General features: G+C 41.0%; 1 protein-coding gene across 4 annotated transcripts in view; it reads right to left on the bottom strand.

Annotated features, from left to right (window-relative positions):
* The window catches only part of DCN (decorin), a 39,071-nt gene extending 25,361 nt beyond the window's left edge, over positions 1-13,710 (bottom strand). For all 4 annotated transcript variants that reach the window (XM_077807690.1, XM_077807694.1, XM_077807692.1 and 1 more), the window contains exon 1: positions 13,506-13,710. In XM_077807690.1, coding sequence (XP_077663816.1) covers positions 13,506-13,710 — 205 coding nt within the window. The remainder of the gene's footprint in view (positions 1-13,505) is intronic.
* Positions 13,711-14,074: the final 364 nt, after the last annotated feature.

The following is a 14,074-nucleotide window of genomic DNA, read 5'->3' as shown; positions in this document are numbered from 1 at the left end:
AAACTTAGTATACACAATGTATAGTGTATGTTACCTACATGCTTCTACTGCAGCAAATTATTTCTTTAAAAAGCCTAAAGGGGTGGGGAGAAACAGTGGGGAAGAAGCAGGGATTTTTGCTGAATCCTCTGTCTGTATGCATGTGCAGAGAACAGCACAGAGCATTTAGAAGTTCCCAGAATGCCTAGAGGGGTGGTAGTTACTAGGCATGCTGAGTAGTTGTCTCTGGGGCTGTGCAGAGGGTTTTCATTAAGGGCAAGCAAACTACCAAGATCCACACATTCATGGTCATGATCAGCCAGCTGGAGCGCAGTGGGGAAAAAAAGGCTATAAATAGTGGAAGATGGAGGCAGCACTATGGGCTCAATGGTTGAATAATGCAGGACTGAGTTGTGTCCTACAGCCAGACTCCCTATCTCGCTGGACCCTGAGGAAGCAGCCAACTACTGACTCCAGGATTGGAATTGCTGAAGACTGAGTGGTTTCAGAGTAGCAGCCGTGTTAGTCTGTATTCGCAAAAAGAAAAGGAGTACTTGTGGCACCTTAGAGACTAACCAATTTATTTGAGCATAAGCTTTCGTGAGCTACAGCTCACTTCATCGGATGCATACTGTGGAAAGTGTAGAAGATCTTTTGATACACACAAAGCATGAAAAAATGGTACATATAGTACAACTCAGTCAAATCAAAATCCTATTTCACTGCAACCACTCAGCCACTTTCCCGCAATGCAAGTTCTAACGTTCTACCCCAGCTACTCTATTTTCATGTCACCAATTTGTGACCGTTAGGAAGATGTCATAGGTAGGTTTATCTACCACTAATTACTTTCTTTTTTTAACTGGTCTCAAACGTTGCATACTACATTTCACCCATGTTCTCCTATCATTACATTTATACACACAAGTAAACAGAGGAAATAATATACAGCTGTTTTCTAAAGATATCACAGATTTCTGGTGATGGTAAATGTCATCAAATGTGTTTGAGGCATGTTTTCCTGGACTAGGAGATCACTAGCATTCTTTTCCTACAACTCATCAGGGACCACCCTAGGCTTTGTGAGGTGCTGGGCAACAAAAGGTGTGTGAGTCCCCATGGACACTTCAGTAATCTATATGGATCATTTTCTGGGGGGAGGGCTTAACAACTGGACAGGGGATCAGAGCTCTTGTCTGTGGGGGTTGGTATAGATCAAGCAACTTGTCTGTGTGGGCCCCTATTTACATATACACTTCTTATCACCATAGTGTCTGAGGACTCCACAAACGTTCCTGAATTTATCCTCACAACACCTGTGAGCTTTGAAAAATATTAACTCTATTTTTCAGCTCAGAAAACCAAGACACAGACATTAAGTGACTTGCCCAAGGGCACATAGCATCTTTGTGGTAAAGCCAGAGACTGAACCCAGGTCTCCTAAGGTTCAGGCCAGCACCTTGACCACAAGACCATCCTTCCTTTCTCTCTATAAAGGGTCTTCAATCTCATCTTTTCAGGGGTGTGTCATGGTAGCAGTCACAGAAGGAAGGGAAAGTCATTGATGTGACATATGGCATGTTTCAAAAAATATATTGTATATAAGAGATCATATACGTTATATGTGTTATATACTGATACGCTAGAAACGGATTCAAGCAACAAAGTTAGCATGTGGGTTTTGAATGTTCAGGGTGTTTTGAGCCAAGATGTTGGTTATGCTCATTATAAAGATAAGGACCATCATTATTTGCTACAATTAGAGCCAGATCCAAGTCTGGATTTCCAACACGCCAAATTTCAGGATTACTGATATCTGGAGTTTGGGTTCAGAGCCTTCTCTGGTATATGAATGTCTTAATGCAAACTCTGTTGTTGCAATGTTGAGACCATATATTCAAAATAATATATAGGCAGTGCTAGGGTTGCTAACGCTCCAGGATTGTCCTGACATCTTCAGGAATTAAAGATTCAGCTTCAATTAAAGACTGTCATGTGATGAAATCCCCAAGAATACGTCCAACCAAAATTGGCAACCCTAGGCAGTACAGATCATAAAGTTCTATTACAACTGTAACTGAGCAATGTGGTGCATGATGTATTTTACATTGTATATATTTAATAATATAAACTGCACTATAGTAAAAAGAGATGGGCCTGAATCAAATCCCTGAATAAACTCTCTACCACGAACTCTAGCAGAGGCCAAAATCCAAATACAGAGATGAATCTTGTGGTTCAGGTGTCAGTTTTACCAACACTCACAATACTGTCACAAAAGTCATAATTTAAGGCTCTTTTAAAATGTTGCTCTTGTAGACAGCTGAGGAATTTGGGCTGAGCCACTTGTAATTCCCAGCGGTAGTCATCAGAGGCTGCTCTCCTGATTGAGTAGGTCTCTGCAGCAGCTGCTTGCATTTCCTGTGCACGCAGCTCTGGGCTTTGAGAACATGCACAGCCAGGAAGTGCTCTGGCAAAAAAAAACAGGGAGAGAATGTGGAAGACTGCACCACTGAGCTAACCAGCACTTCCCGTCCCCTTAATGATGCAGTAAGTGGAGTCTGGAGGACTGAGAGTTTGAGATGGGGAATGGAGCAAGGCGAGTGGAATGTCTAGCTTGGGGAAAATAGTTGGACTTGGGGATTGCTATTTTGGGGGTGGAAGTCTGCTTCATGATTTTTGAATTCACAAATGATGCATTTCAAAATGTACTGAAAATATGTTCTGTACTGTGTGGCATTTGCAAATGGCAATAATTTACTAACTGCTTCCTGTGATCCGTGAAATAAGAAATTATTCTGAGGAATATCCAGAACTCCCCTCCCATACTTGTCCACTGTAAAAGTGAAATGTCACTTGTCTGCTACTAAGTCACTAGTGCTATTGGGTAACGTCTGCAGAGGTGCTGAAGTGACTTAAGAGTCTAATGGACAGTATGATTGTTAAAAAGACTATCCATTGGCTTTGTTTTGTTTTACACCCAAAAAGCTGACGTGCCCTTGAGAATATATCTGAGTGTTACCAGCAATCTTCTTTGTAAAGGTGACCAGCAAAGCTTTTTCAAGCGTGTTCACTTTTCAGCTTATGAGACTTTTGGTCCACGAAGATCCACTTTGGTTTGGGCAAAAATAAAGCCATTGTTTCCCGATTTATTTTTTAAAATACGAATAGAGGCTCTGAGCCACCCCATCGGAAAACATGTGCAACAGACTAAACGTCACCTTCTGCTAAAGCAGTTGTCAATAGCATTCCCTTCTTTTTTTTTTCATACTGCATTTACTTATCCGTTGGTACTTCCCAACGCAGAGACCGAGGAAGGTGAAACTGCACATGTGCCACAGTCAAATACAAAGTTCTCAGGTACTGCCGTGATAAACATTGATACAGGCGTTTGCACAGGCTCTGAATGAGGGGGGGTCTTGCCTTGAGTGCCCCTTCTCACTTTCATGCACCGGTGTGAGGGCGTGATAGATCCTGACCTTTTTCTCTGAGAGTTAACTAACCAACATGGTGTGCATTTCAGAATGTATATTTAACTGTAATTACAGTAGTCACACTTCCAGGATTGCCAGCTGCAGTGTTCAAAAGACGTGTCAGGACCATGAGATTTACTTAAAATTAAAAATCATAAGATTGCAAAAAAAAAAAAGGTTTGAGGTATTTTTCTTTGTCTTTTGATCCTGTAGAGTCTCACTTGGGTCGCATTTTTCAAGTTTTCTCCAGAGCCAAGAGAGCTAGAAATTTACTTTATATGAGAATCTCGGATTTCCTTAAATCATTTGTTTCCAGGAGCTGGGGCTTTAAGTGAAAAGTCAGATATCACAAGACTCATGTTAAAAGTGCCAAAGCTGACAGTACTTCATTTTGCCTGGTGGTAGCTAGTGATATAAATTATCCACTCAGGAAACAGATATCACAGGACTCCTGTAACTAGCTAGGACAGTGCAATTTGAATTTGACAACGGTTTATACCGTTGATGTTATTTTGTGAGAATATTCATTTGTTAAAGGTAAAAATACCCTTCTTACAAGTATTTACATTAGTAAAGCTTGAGCACTCCAGTGTTTGGGATGTGAGCACTGCCAAACTGAAATTCAAATTGGAATGAATAGCTGGGACAATATTTCCCAGTCTTTGCTTAGCTCTCATTTTTTAAGCATCTGGAAACAGATATTGTAAAGTGTTTTGCAACTTTTACTACAGGCTCTGCCAGAGTCAGCATTATTATTTTGGGGCAGGCATGAATAACAACGTTTAAGTTCTCCTCTGCTTTCTACCAAACTGACTTTTGTCTGCTGTGATCATGCTCCTCTGCACAGGACCACTTTTATGGGGGGGGGGGGGCACGAGGTGTTGAGGCATGTCATTGGTAGAGTTCTTTAGGGGCTCCCAAACTTAACTTGATCATTGTTCATAAAATGGGAAGGATCCCTGGAGTATCACCAGCCCATTCTAATGCAAGAAAAATGGAAGCAAACTGCTGTGCTGGAATATGGGCACATTTACCAACACTTTACTAAATGTCAAAAGACAGTTTTCCAAATAAAGTGAGGATTGTAAGTAGCCACTAGGAGCCTCCCCTTTCTCTGCTGGAGGGCTTTGTGTATGTTGTTGGGCTATTTTTTTTTTTTTTTTTTAGCTATTTAATGATTGATCTCCAGATTAGCTGGTGTTTTCTCTGATATATACAATATATCAGAGAAAACATGTTCAAAATAGCCATTGATGGGTCATTTCCCTAAGATGTGGTGGTCTCTGCTGCTGGAGGATCATCCTTGGTATGATCCTCTTGGGACTCTAGCTACAGGGGTTCTGGGAAATGTAAGGAGCATAAATCAAATAAACTCAGTAACCAGAAAGTTGTTTCTTTTTCTTGGTTATTCCTATTTTCCATTTCTTTATCCCCTCTCCCTTCTTATCTCTGTCCTGTTCCATACATCTCCAGACCATTTTTTCTTTCTTCCTTTCTGTCGGGTAGGGTTGAATACATTTTAACTTTTCGGAAAAATTACTTTGCTAAGCTTTCTGTCCCAGTGTTTAATGTATATATTTTCGGCTCTCTTCACAATGACAACAGTCAAGCACATTTAATGTGAAAAATGAGGGTATTCTTGACTCCCACAACTTAGGGAGTTGCAAAGGTTGGCTCTCGGATTGTCTGGTGGTAAGTGCTAAATACACACACATATATATATTTAGAGATTATATGGAAGCAGCCTGTAGCTATATACCATGTATATGCCAATGATTCTCTTTCTGTTAAGAGCTTTCAGTTTTCACACTCCCTGTCTTTTGGTAAATTTCCCATTTTAGTTATAGGCCATGGGGCTCTGCTTCTTATTGGAATGAAACTGACAGCACCCACTCATTAGAGTTCTTTAGCAAATCAAAGCAATCCAAACTGATCCCAATCTAAGAGTAAACAGACAACTACACAGTTTTCTCCCAGGTGCCTTCTCCATTCAGTGCATGCATAAAGGATTCTGCCTCAGGCGCTAAAAGACTCAGGATTGGGCCTCTGTGATGTAGTCCCCATGATTTGTCTTGGAATGAGACAATGATTTCCTTGTACTCTGGGTTCTGTGTCTTAATTTCTCTCCCCTCTGTCTAGACAATCAAGTCAGAACAACTCCATCTAATCTGGTCTCATTTTCTCTTACATATAGTGTGCTGAATGGACGAAAGCTTATGCTCAAATAAATTGGTTAGTCTCTAAGGTGCCACAAGTACTCCTTTTCTTTTTGCGAATACAGACTAACACGGCTGTTACTCTGAAACCTTTAAATATGATGCAATTGGAGAGAGTTGCAATTGTGTCATGTCTTAACACTGTTTTCAAGGCCAAGCACAGAAAACCCTAAATTAAAAAAAATGGAGTGTACAGAAAAGTATTTATTGGTAAAACTGCCTAATCAAACATTGTACTATTGGAGAACTTCATTACAGAAAAAGGCAAAACCAGATGTAATGAAACACAGACAGCTGTTCTCTACTACCTGCTTACCCTCTTTTGAGTCCCTTCCCTGTGAATACTTGGTGGGCGTGAGCATATCGGCCCTATGAATAAAGTAACTGACATATAGAGCAACAGTGGGTCTAGATCAGCGGTTCTCAAACTTTATTGCACACCAACCCCTTCTGACAACAAACATTGCTACCCAACCCCAGCAGGGGGGACTGAAGCACGAGCCTGCCCAAGCCTGGCCATCCCGGGTTGGGGGCTCACAGCCAAAGCTTGAGCCCCACCAGCCTGGGGGGGTAAAACCAAAGCCCCAGGGCTTCAGCCCCAGGCACGAGGCCTGTAACCTGAGCCCCACTGCCAGCTCAGGCTTCGGCTTCGGACCCGGGCAGTGGGGCTCAGACTTCAGTCCCAGACCCCAGCAAGTGTAACGCCAGCTCTTGTAACCCCATTAAAATGGGGTTGCAACCTACTTTGGGGTCCTGACCCACAGTTTGAGAACCCCTAGTCTAGCGTAGTCTTTTCCTGGTTCTGCCGCTGCTGAATGGCAGTGGGAGTAGCAAGCTCTCCTAAAGATCTTTTCTGGGAAACATCTAAATGGATACAATGAGCCAGCAAATTGTCATCTAAATATCTGGGTTGGAACATCTTTGTTCAATCACCTTTTGAAGATACTGGAAGTGCGGAGTTTCCCTTCAAAGGCAGTATTCATCTGGTGTTCAACCTTACGCAGTTTAAGTACCTTGCTGACCTAGGCGCTGTGTGAGTACCCAGTAATCACTAAAGACTTCATCTTGCATCATTTAAATTAATGGGTGCTTTACCATTGACTTCAGTGGGTCCAGAATAAGACTCTAAACTTTCAAAATCCCATCCTGGCTTGCATTGGGTTCAGTGTACAAACTGAGATGGATTCTCTGAGTGTAGCTTCTCTTTGACTATTTCAAAGTATTGGTTTGGAGTCTTTGGAGGACATTACGCAGCACAGTCTAGACATAGTCATGCTTCATATTGAGTACATATAGTTTATAAAGAGTTAATAAATGATTAATAGATGCAGTAAGATATTACACACGTGAGCAGTATGCATTATAGATGGTTATGAGACTATTAACAGAAGATCTTATTGATGGCTAAATCATGGCTATAAGAAACTTGTCCTGTTGGATTCTATAACAATTGATTAACCTTTACTTAAAATATCTATTAAACATTTCTTTACGTGATATACATTTTTATAAACATTCTTAATATAGTGTGATCCAAAAAACTGCCAGCTAAATTGGGAAAAGTCAAATCCTGACTCCCATTGAAGTCAATGGGATTTTTTTGCCATTGACCCCAATAGAGTGGGGATTTCACACTCTTCTACTTAATATTTGAAAAAGTTCGCTATTTTCCAACTTGAAACAAAAAACTCAAGAATCGCATGTATGACACAGGAAATGCATAGAAATGGCAACTCTCATGTCTGAACAAGAAAATTAACACAAAATTAACTTTTAAAGAGAGATTAATTCTCAAGCAGAAGCTTATCAACAGGAGAATCGGAACATTAGCAAATCAAGTATGTATGAGCTATGAGACCTGCTTTGTAGCTACATTGACATTGCTGATGATAATGTTTATTGCAATGTGGGCGTAGTTTACTTTTGCCTAGCACTAGCCATTGTTTTGACAATTTTCAAGGAAGTTTTATAATTTCATGGATTCTAGACTTCAGAAACTTTTAGAATGTTCTGAGTTCTATGTTGTTTATTCAACTCTAAGATATGCATAAAAACTGTTACCCAGTGTAGATCTCTATGAGCTATCACCACAAATAATATAATCCATGGTATATTTACTGCAAGATATGTGCTGGTCAGTTAGTGATGCCACAGTCATGCTATACAAATATCGTGACATGATCACATTTTCCAGTGAATTCTCATCATCCACTGAATCACTCTTCAGTTTTAGGGTAAACTGAGCTCCCACAGACATGGCTCTAATATCGATGCAATTGTTCAACAGATCTCTGCAAGACCGTATTCGTAGAGTTTAAGGCTGGGAGCAGAGAGGAAGGAAATTGGACTATTAGCTCATATAGTCTGAACTCCAATATGTTATGGGCCATTAAATTTCATCTATTTACCCATGTACTGAGCCCCAATGTTTTGGTCAAACAAAAGTTATATCTGCCAAAAGGGCATCCAGTCTCGATAGGAAGACCACAGGAGATGATGAATCCACCATTACCATTGGTGGTCTGTTCCAAATACCTATTTAGATAGCAATTAAATCACTATCCTGGAGTGCTGCCAACTCTCATGATCTTACTGTGAATCTCTCCATATTTGTTATTTTTCTTAAAACTCTGGCTTCTGGAATCAGGGGATTGCGTGAAAATTTCAGCCTTTATTTTAAAATAGGAGTAAGTTTCTAGCTCTTATTGATGCAGGAAAAAAAATCTTGAAAACAGAAAGGAAGCATATCCTAAAGGTTCAAAAGCTAGAAGATAAATAAAATAGCCATATTTTTCTTTAAAAAAAATCTCATTATCTGAATATGTGTGCATGCCATTTAAAAGCCCAGGGAAAATTCAGGTTATGTATTTGTCTTGAAATAGTCTTTTACTGAAATGAAGGTCAAAATTCAAGCACAGAGGTAGAGATTTTCAAGCTAAATATACATGGCAGAAAATGACCCTATTTATTTTCTCCTAAACTAGTCAAACTAAATCTGGACTTTGAAAACAACTTTTTCAAGTTAGAAATATTCTGTAAATGTGGCAGTTGTTTGATTTGAGTCACCTAAAGCATATTTGAATATTTCTCCCATTACAGCGGATTCCGGCTCAACACCAAGGAAGGTGATATCATTCCTCATGACAGATTGTATAGTGAAAACAGAAGTCTGAATCAAGATCCATGCCAATGCAGCTGGAAGCCTTTGTAGCAGAGTAAATATTCCCGCATTGAGCCATGAGTATAGAAAGGACTTTTAGGTGTTGCTGGAAGACTTGAAACAAGCAGACAAATTAATTTGTATCAGGGCACTATGGTACAGACTGGAAGGTCAAAGAGTTAATATATTTCTATGAGAGAAACTGTATCAATATTTTTTTTAAAAATACAATACTAATTATACTTCTGTGAGCTTTTCATCCAGTGATCTCAGAGAGTCTTTCACACACTGAGGAATTAAGCCTTACAACACCTTTTTGAGGCAGGTATTATCTCCACTTTACAAATGGAGAAACTGAGGCACAGGAAGGTTAAATGATGCATACAAGGAAACACTACAATCTGAGCTGGAATTAGAACTGAGATCTGATTTTCAGGCTTTCCTGTGCTTTAACCACTGACTGAGCATTCTTTCCTTGTACATCTTATTCATTTCAGGGCCAGATTTTCTCCATTGGTGTGTGTGAGAGAGGGCTCATGGAGCAACTTTTGTCCTGTGTGGCAGCTGGGCACAAGTGCATCTTCTGTACTTCTCAGGATGCAAGGACTGCTCCTTCCATGTATTACCTGGGTACAAGACACAGGCAGAGATGATGCAGGGCCATGGTGCTGTCCCCCTATGAAAGGGCTAGTGGACCATTCTGTACCTGCCGAGGGGGCAGTATAAGCATGTGTGCCACCTTGCCTACTAGAGAGCCCTAGGAGGAACTCCTCTTGCAGCAGCTTCTGGAGAGTGACACTCTAAATGGCCCCCTTGCGAGATCTTGTATTAGTCAGTGGCCAGCTGGAGGGAGGGATAGATAAAGGCATGTCTTCTCTCTACCTATATACACACACACACACTGATACCTAAAGAGCAGGCCCTGCTGTAATCCTCTCTCCCTGATTAAATGCTAATTGCAAAGGTGACTCCAATCTCTGGGGAAAGGTTGACTAGGTCTTATAGAATGCAACACATTGAGACAAAGATTATTCTATCATGCAATGCTGTGGTTGCTTTTTGACAAGAGGACAGGTTCTGGAGCGTACAGAGCCTATATAATGAGCTACCAAAATGGCCTTGTCTGCTCAAAGCCCTGGGGCATGTTGCATTTGGGTAATCGTTAATTGTGCAGCACTGTTGATATGCCATTTGTCACAAATGGATGTGCATTCCTCGTCTCCATTTTTGAGTTTGGAAACTTAGCTACCTGCTTACAGCTCAGTTCATCTTTTGGCTCAGAGGCAGAGCAAATCAATTCCTGGGGATATTCTTATGAGGGCATGACTGGTTTAAAAAAAACAAAACAAAAAAAACAAAAAAAAAATACAGCTGACACGATTGTTGTTGGAACACCATGCCTGTTTTTGTCGTATTTATTTATTTAATTAGGATTTTTTGTTTTAAATGTGCTCAGCTGTAGACACAAAATGTACTGGGAAAAAGGACGGAGTTGGTCTCTGAATCCCATATGGTATAGATCAAGTTCTGACAGTTCCCCTATACATGCTCCTTGCTTCTTAGGTGTAAAACAATATTCTAATCCAGATGGTGGGATTGTTTAACCCCTGTTGTGGCAGAGGTTTGCAAGTTGTAAGCCTTGTCCCAGCAGGTGCAGATTCATCCTCAGGCAGGAGTATTTACCTTGCCAACCTTCAGAAATTCTGTTGGGGGTGGGGAGGGGGGAATTAAATTCTGCCCGAGGTTCCACAGGAGCCTTCCAATGGAGGCTATCCAGCAAATCAGCTCAACCAGTTCATCCCCAAGCACCTACTGCTGCTCTCCCCCCAGCAAATTTTAGATCTCCTGGTGGAGCAAAGATTGGGAGTGCTTTGTGCCTCTGTGACTCCCATACTGGGCAGACTTTCCTCAGCAGGGCTGCTAGTGCACTGGTCTGGATGAATCAAGCCTGGAGCTCTCTAATGGCTCTCCTTTCATGACAAATATTTAGTTGTATATGTGATCCAGACATTCTCTTTCCCTGTGGGCAAGGATGGAACTGGTTAATTCTTAAATATATTCTTCCAAAGATCCTATTACTGCTTGTGGCCTTCTGTATAAACTCCCTTTGGAGAAGATGATTAAATGTGATAATATGCGAGGGTAATTTATTTGACTAGGGAAAAAGCCTAGAGTTGTTATATAAGTACTAGCACTCTTTGACAGTGATTTGGGTGGAGGTGGATTTTTCCTTGTTAGGTTTTATTGTTTCAGTGTGGATTTTTCAATGCGTTATTTCTCTGACCTCAGTTCCATTCAATGTTTGCATGAACCCAATTCATCTGGCAGCCGCTGATTGGCTTGGTTGACTGAGAACAGATTAGAGGCCAGATAAATGAGCAGTTGAGGGCAGATTCCCAGTATGGGGGACTCCTTAGTTAGCATACAATGGGCTTCTCAGATACTATGGCACCCTTATCCTTTCCCTGCAACACAGGGAGCTGGAGAGGATATGGCCAGTGCACACGAAGCTCAGTGATTCTCCTACCCTAAAGGGCTGTTATAAGATGAGGCTGCGAGACTGCTGTGAAAGACACTTGGGACAGAGATGGAGGAAATCTAGTAGTAGGATTGGAGAACTGCATATAGCTCCTTTGCAGTTCCCCATCAGCTGTACCAGCACTTCCTGGACACTGGTAAGGTCCAGCCCTGGATGTGGACTAAACTCTAAAATGGGCCAGATTTTGTCTCCATGTTCTGCACATAGAGGGATCCTTCTGTGAGCATATCTCCTCCCTCTCAACTAAGATGTTGTGTGTTGTTGGGTCAGCCACCTCAAGAGCACAATCTCACCCTTCCCAGGATCTACACTATGTGGGCTGCAAGCTGGGATGGGGATGCACATCTTCTGCCATCAGGCCTGCTGAGATTATCAGGGAAAGGTAATGTGTCCTGGGACTATATTACCTTTCCCACTGAGATCCTTCAGTAACAAGGAACCTGCTGGGGGTGGGTGGGAGAAAAACAGGACCCAGGAGCAGCTGTGTTTCAGGGGAGTCCCTGGTAGCACAGCTCTGTTGAAACCATGTCACCAGAGAGTAAACTGAGGGGACAGGAGGACATCAGAACAAGTGCAGACATGGTCCTATGAGTGAATGACTCCAACCTCCTGCAGATCCCTGGGCTCCTTATAAGATGGAGCAGGAAGAGGTTGAGGGAGATCACAGTTCCTAAAATTCCCTAAATTCAAGCTTCATATTAACCATTCTTACAACAGTAGAGAAACCTTAGGTCTTCATGGCACATGAAACATCCAATTTAGAAAGTACTTTTGATACCTGTTGTCTTGGTGCTAGGGCTCTTCTGCTGGGACCAGTACTCTGAGAGGTGCACATGCTGATGGTTCTTAGTCTGTGCTCACATCTGCAACTTAGGTTGGAGAATTTTGCTCTTTCCTGGTTCTTTGTCAGACTGTCACTGTTTCATAATTATGTGACATGCTCAATAATTCAAAAAACTCTCCAGGGAAGGGAGTGTCTTTTCTTTGACCTTTGTGCAATGCCCAACACAATGAGGGCCCCAATCCTGGGTGGGGCCTTTGTACACTTCCATACTACAAACGATTGATAACTATAAAGAACAAAGCTGCAGTATAGAAAAGCAATAAAAACATACCAATACACTGAAATAGCTGAGCTGTTGATTGTTTTGAAAGTGTTTCTTATTACTTCAGTGAGTTTGATCAAATCATTATCAGCTCAATAAACCAACCAACTGCCTTGGAGAAAACAACTTTTGATTTCCTTTCAGGGCCAAATTGTGATACCGCTACTCATGTTGAATAATATGCTATGTGTAGTCCCATTAAAGTTACTCCATAAATAGTGCCATTAAAGGTGCTACTTATTGTAAGTAAGGTATCACGATCTGGACCTGAATAATTTCGTAGCCAAATGTTTTATAAATGGCTCTAAAAGTTTTTTGATGTTTTGAAATGTTTGTGAACTTTTTTCTCCAAGTAAATAGCTTCAGTCTAATTAAGGGTCCGGTTTCATCCATAGTGAGTAAAGCCTTTACTACACACACAGTTCCATTGAAATCATTGAATCATCATAGAATCATTGAGTATAAGGCCAGAAGGTACAACCAGATCATCTTGTCTGACCTCTGGAATGTCACAAGCCACCAACACCACCCAGCCATCCATACAATAAAGCCAACAGACAAAAGTATTATAATATACCTACACCTATTACATATAAATATAAATAGGATGGTTTTTCTGTGTGAGTAAGGATAACAAAAAGTGGCCTATAGAATTTAGAGCCTTTTAAGATTTTCCCATCCCTACCATCTAATCCCCTTGGATTCATTTGAGATACATAAATTATAGAGCCTAGAAAAGTGATTTTGCTTGCAGAGGTTGTGGTTTTGCAAGAAAATATACATACAGCACAAACCTTTCACTGGTCATCACCACAAATCTCCAGCTTCCTAGACTTTATAGACCCCTTCATACAGTTCATTCTAGTTAACAACAACCTTAGCAAGGTTTTTTGTATAAAGCGAGTCTTCAACAACAACCAAATTATAGTGTGGCAGGACTCACTAGTTATGCCATCCATCTAAAGTACCTGCAAACAGTTAGCTATAAAACAAGCATAGACAGATTCTCTGTGAAGCTACTTCACAGCTTACCTAAATCTGAACACTGAACAACCCGAAGATGGCACTGACAGCGGAATGGACATACTGCTCCGGGTAGGTATATGTCAGGACTGTCTGTCGGAGGAAGATCAGCAGATCCTTCGTCTTCTAGCATAAACTCAAACAAGCCTTTTTGGTGGAATGGTTTGGCCCAGCATACTGGCAGAAGCAGGAGGAAGAAGACAGCCACCTTCATGGTTTACTTCATCTACTCAGAACAGAACCAGTGAACCTAGGATTCAAATCAAAGGTTTAAAGAATGGTAGCATTCTATCATTCCTGCAAAGCTGCTTTCCTAAGGAGATACACAGCATATATACCAATTACATAAATGTGTTCCTGTTCATTACAGATAGGCCACTTATTACATGGGTAGGAGAATGTTAAATACTTGTCAAAAACACTTTTTACAGAGGAGGTTTAGGGTAATTGTAAACACATCTGTTTGCATTTATTAGGAACAGGAAGTGTTGTCAACATTATTAAACAAAACAGTCAACACAATAAGCCACGTTTTCCATTTGTCAGTACTTAGCCACCGTAGCAGTTTGAGTGTGTGC

This window comes from Eretmochelys imbricata, chromosome 1 (genome assembly GCF_965152235.1).
Source record: "Eretmochelys imbricata isolate rEreImb1 chromosome 1, rEreImb1.hap1, whole genome shotgun sequence".
In the NCBI taxonomy this organism is placed as follows: domain Eukaryota; kingdom Metazoa; phylum Chordata; order Testudines; family Cheloniidae; genus Eretmochelys; species Eretmochelys imbricata.
Note: the sequence above shows the minus strand (reverse complement) of the source record. Positions and strands in the feature narration are given on the sequence as shown.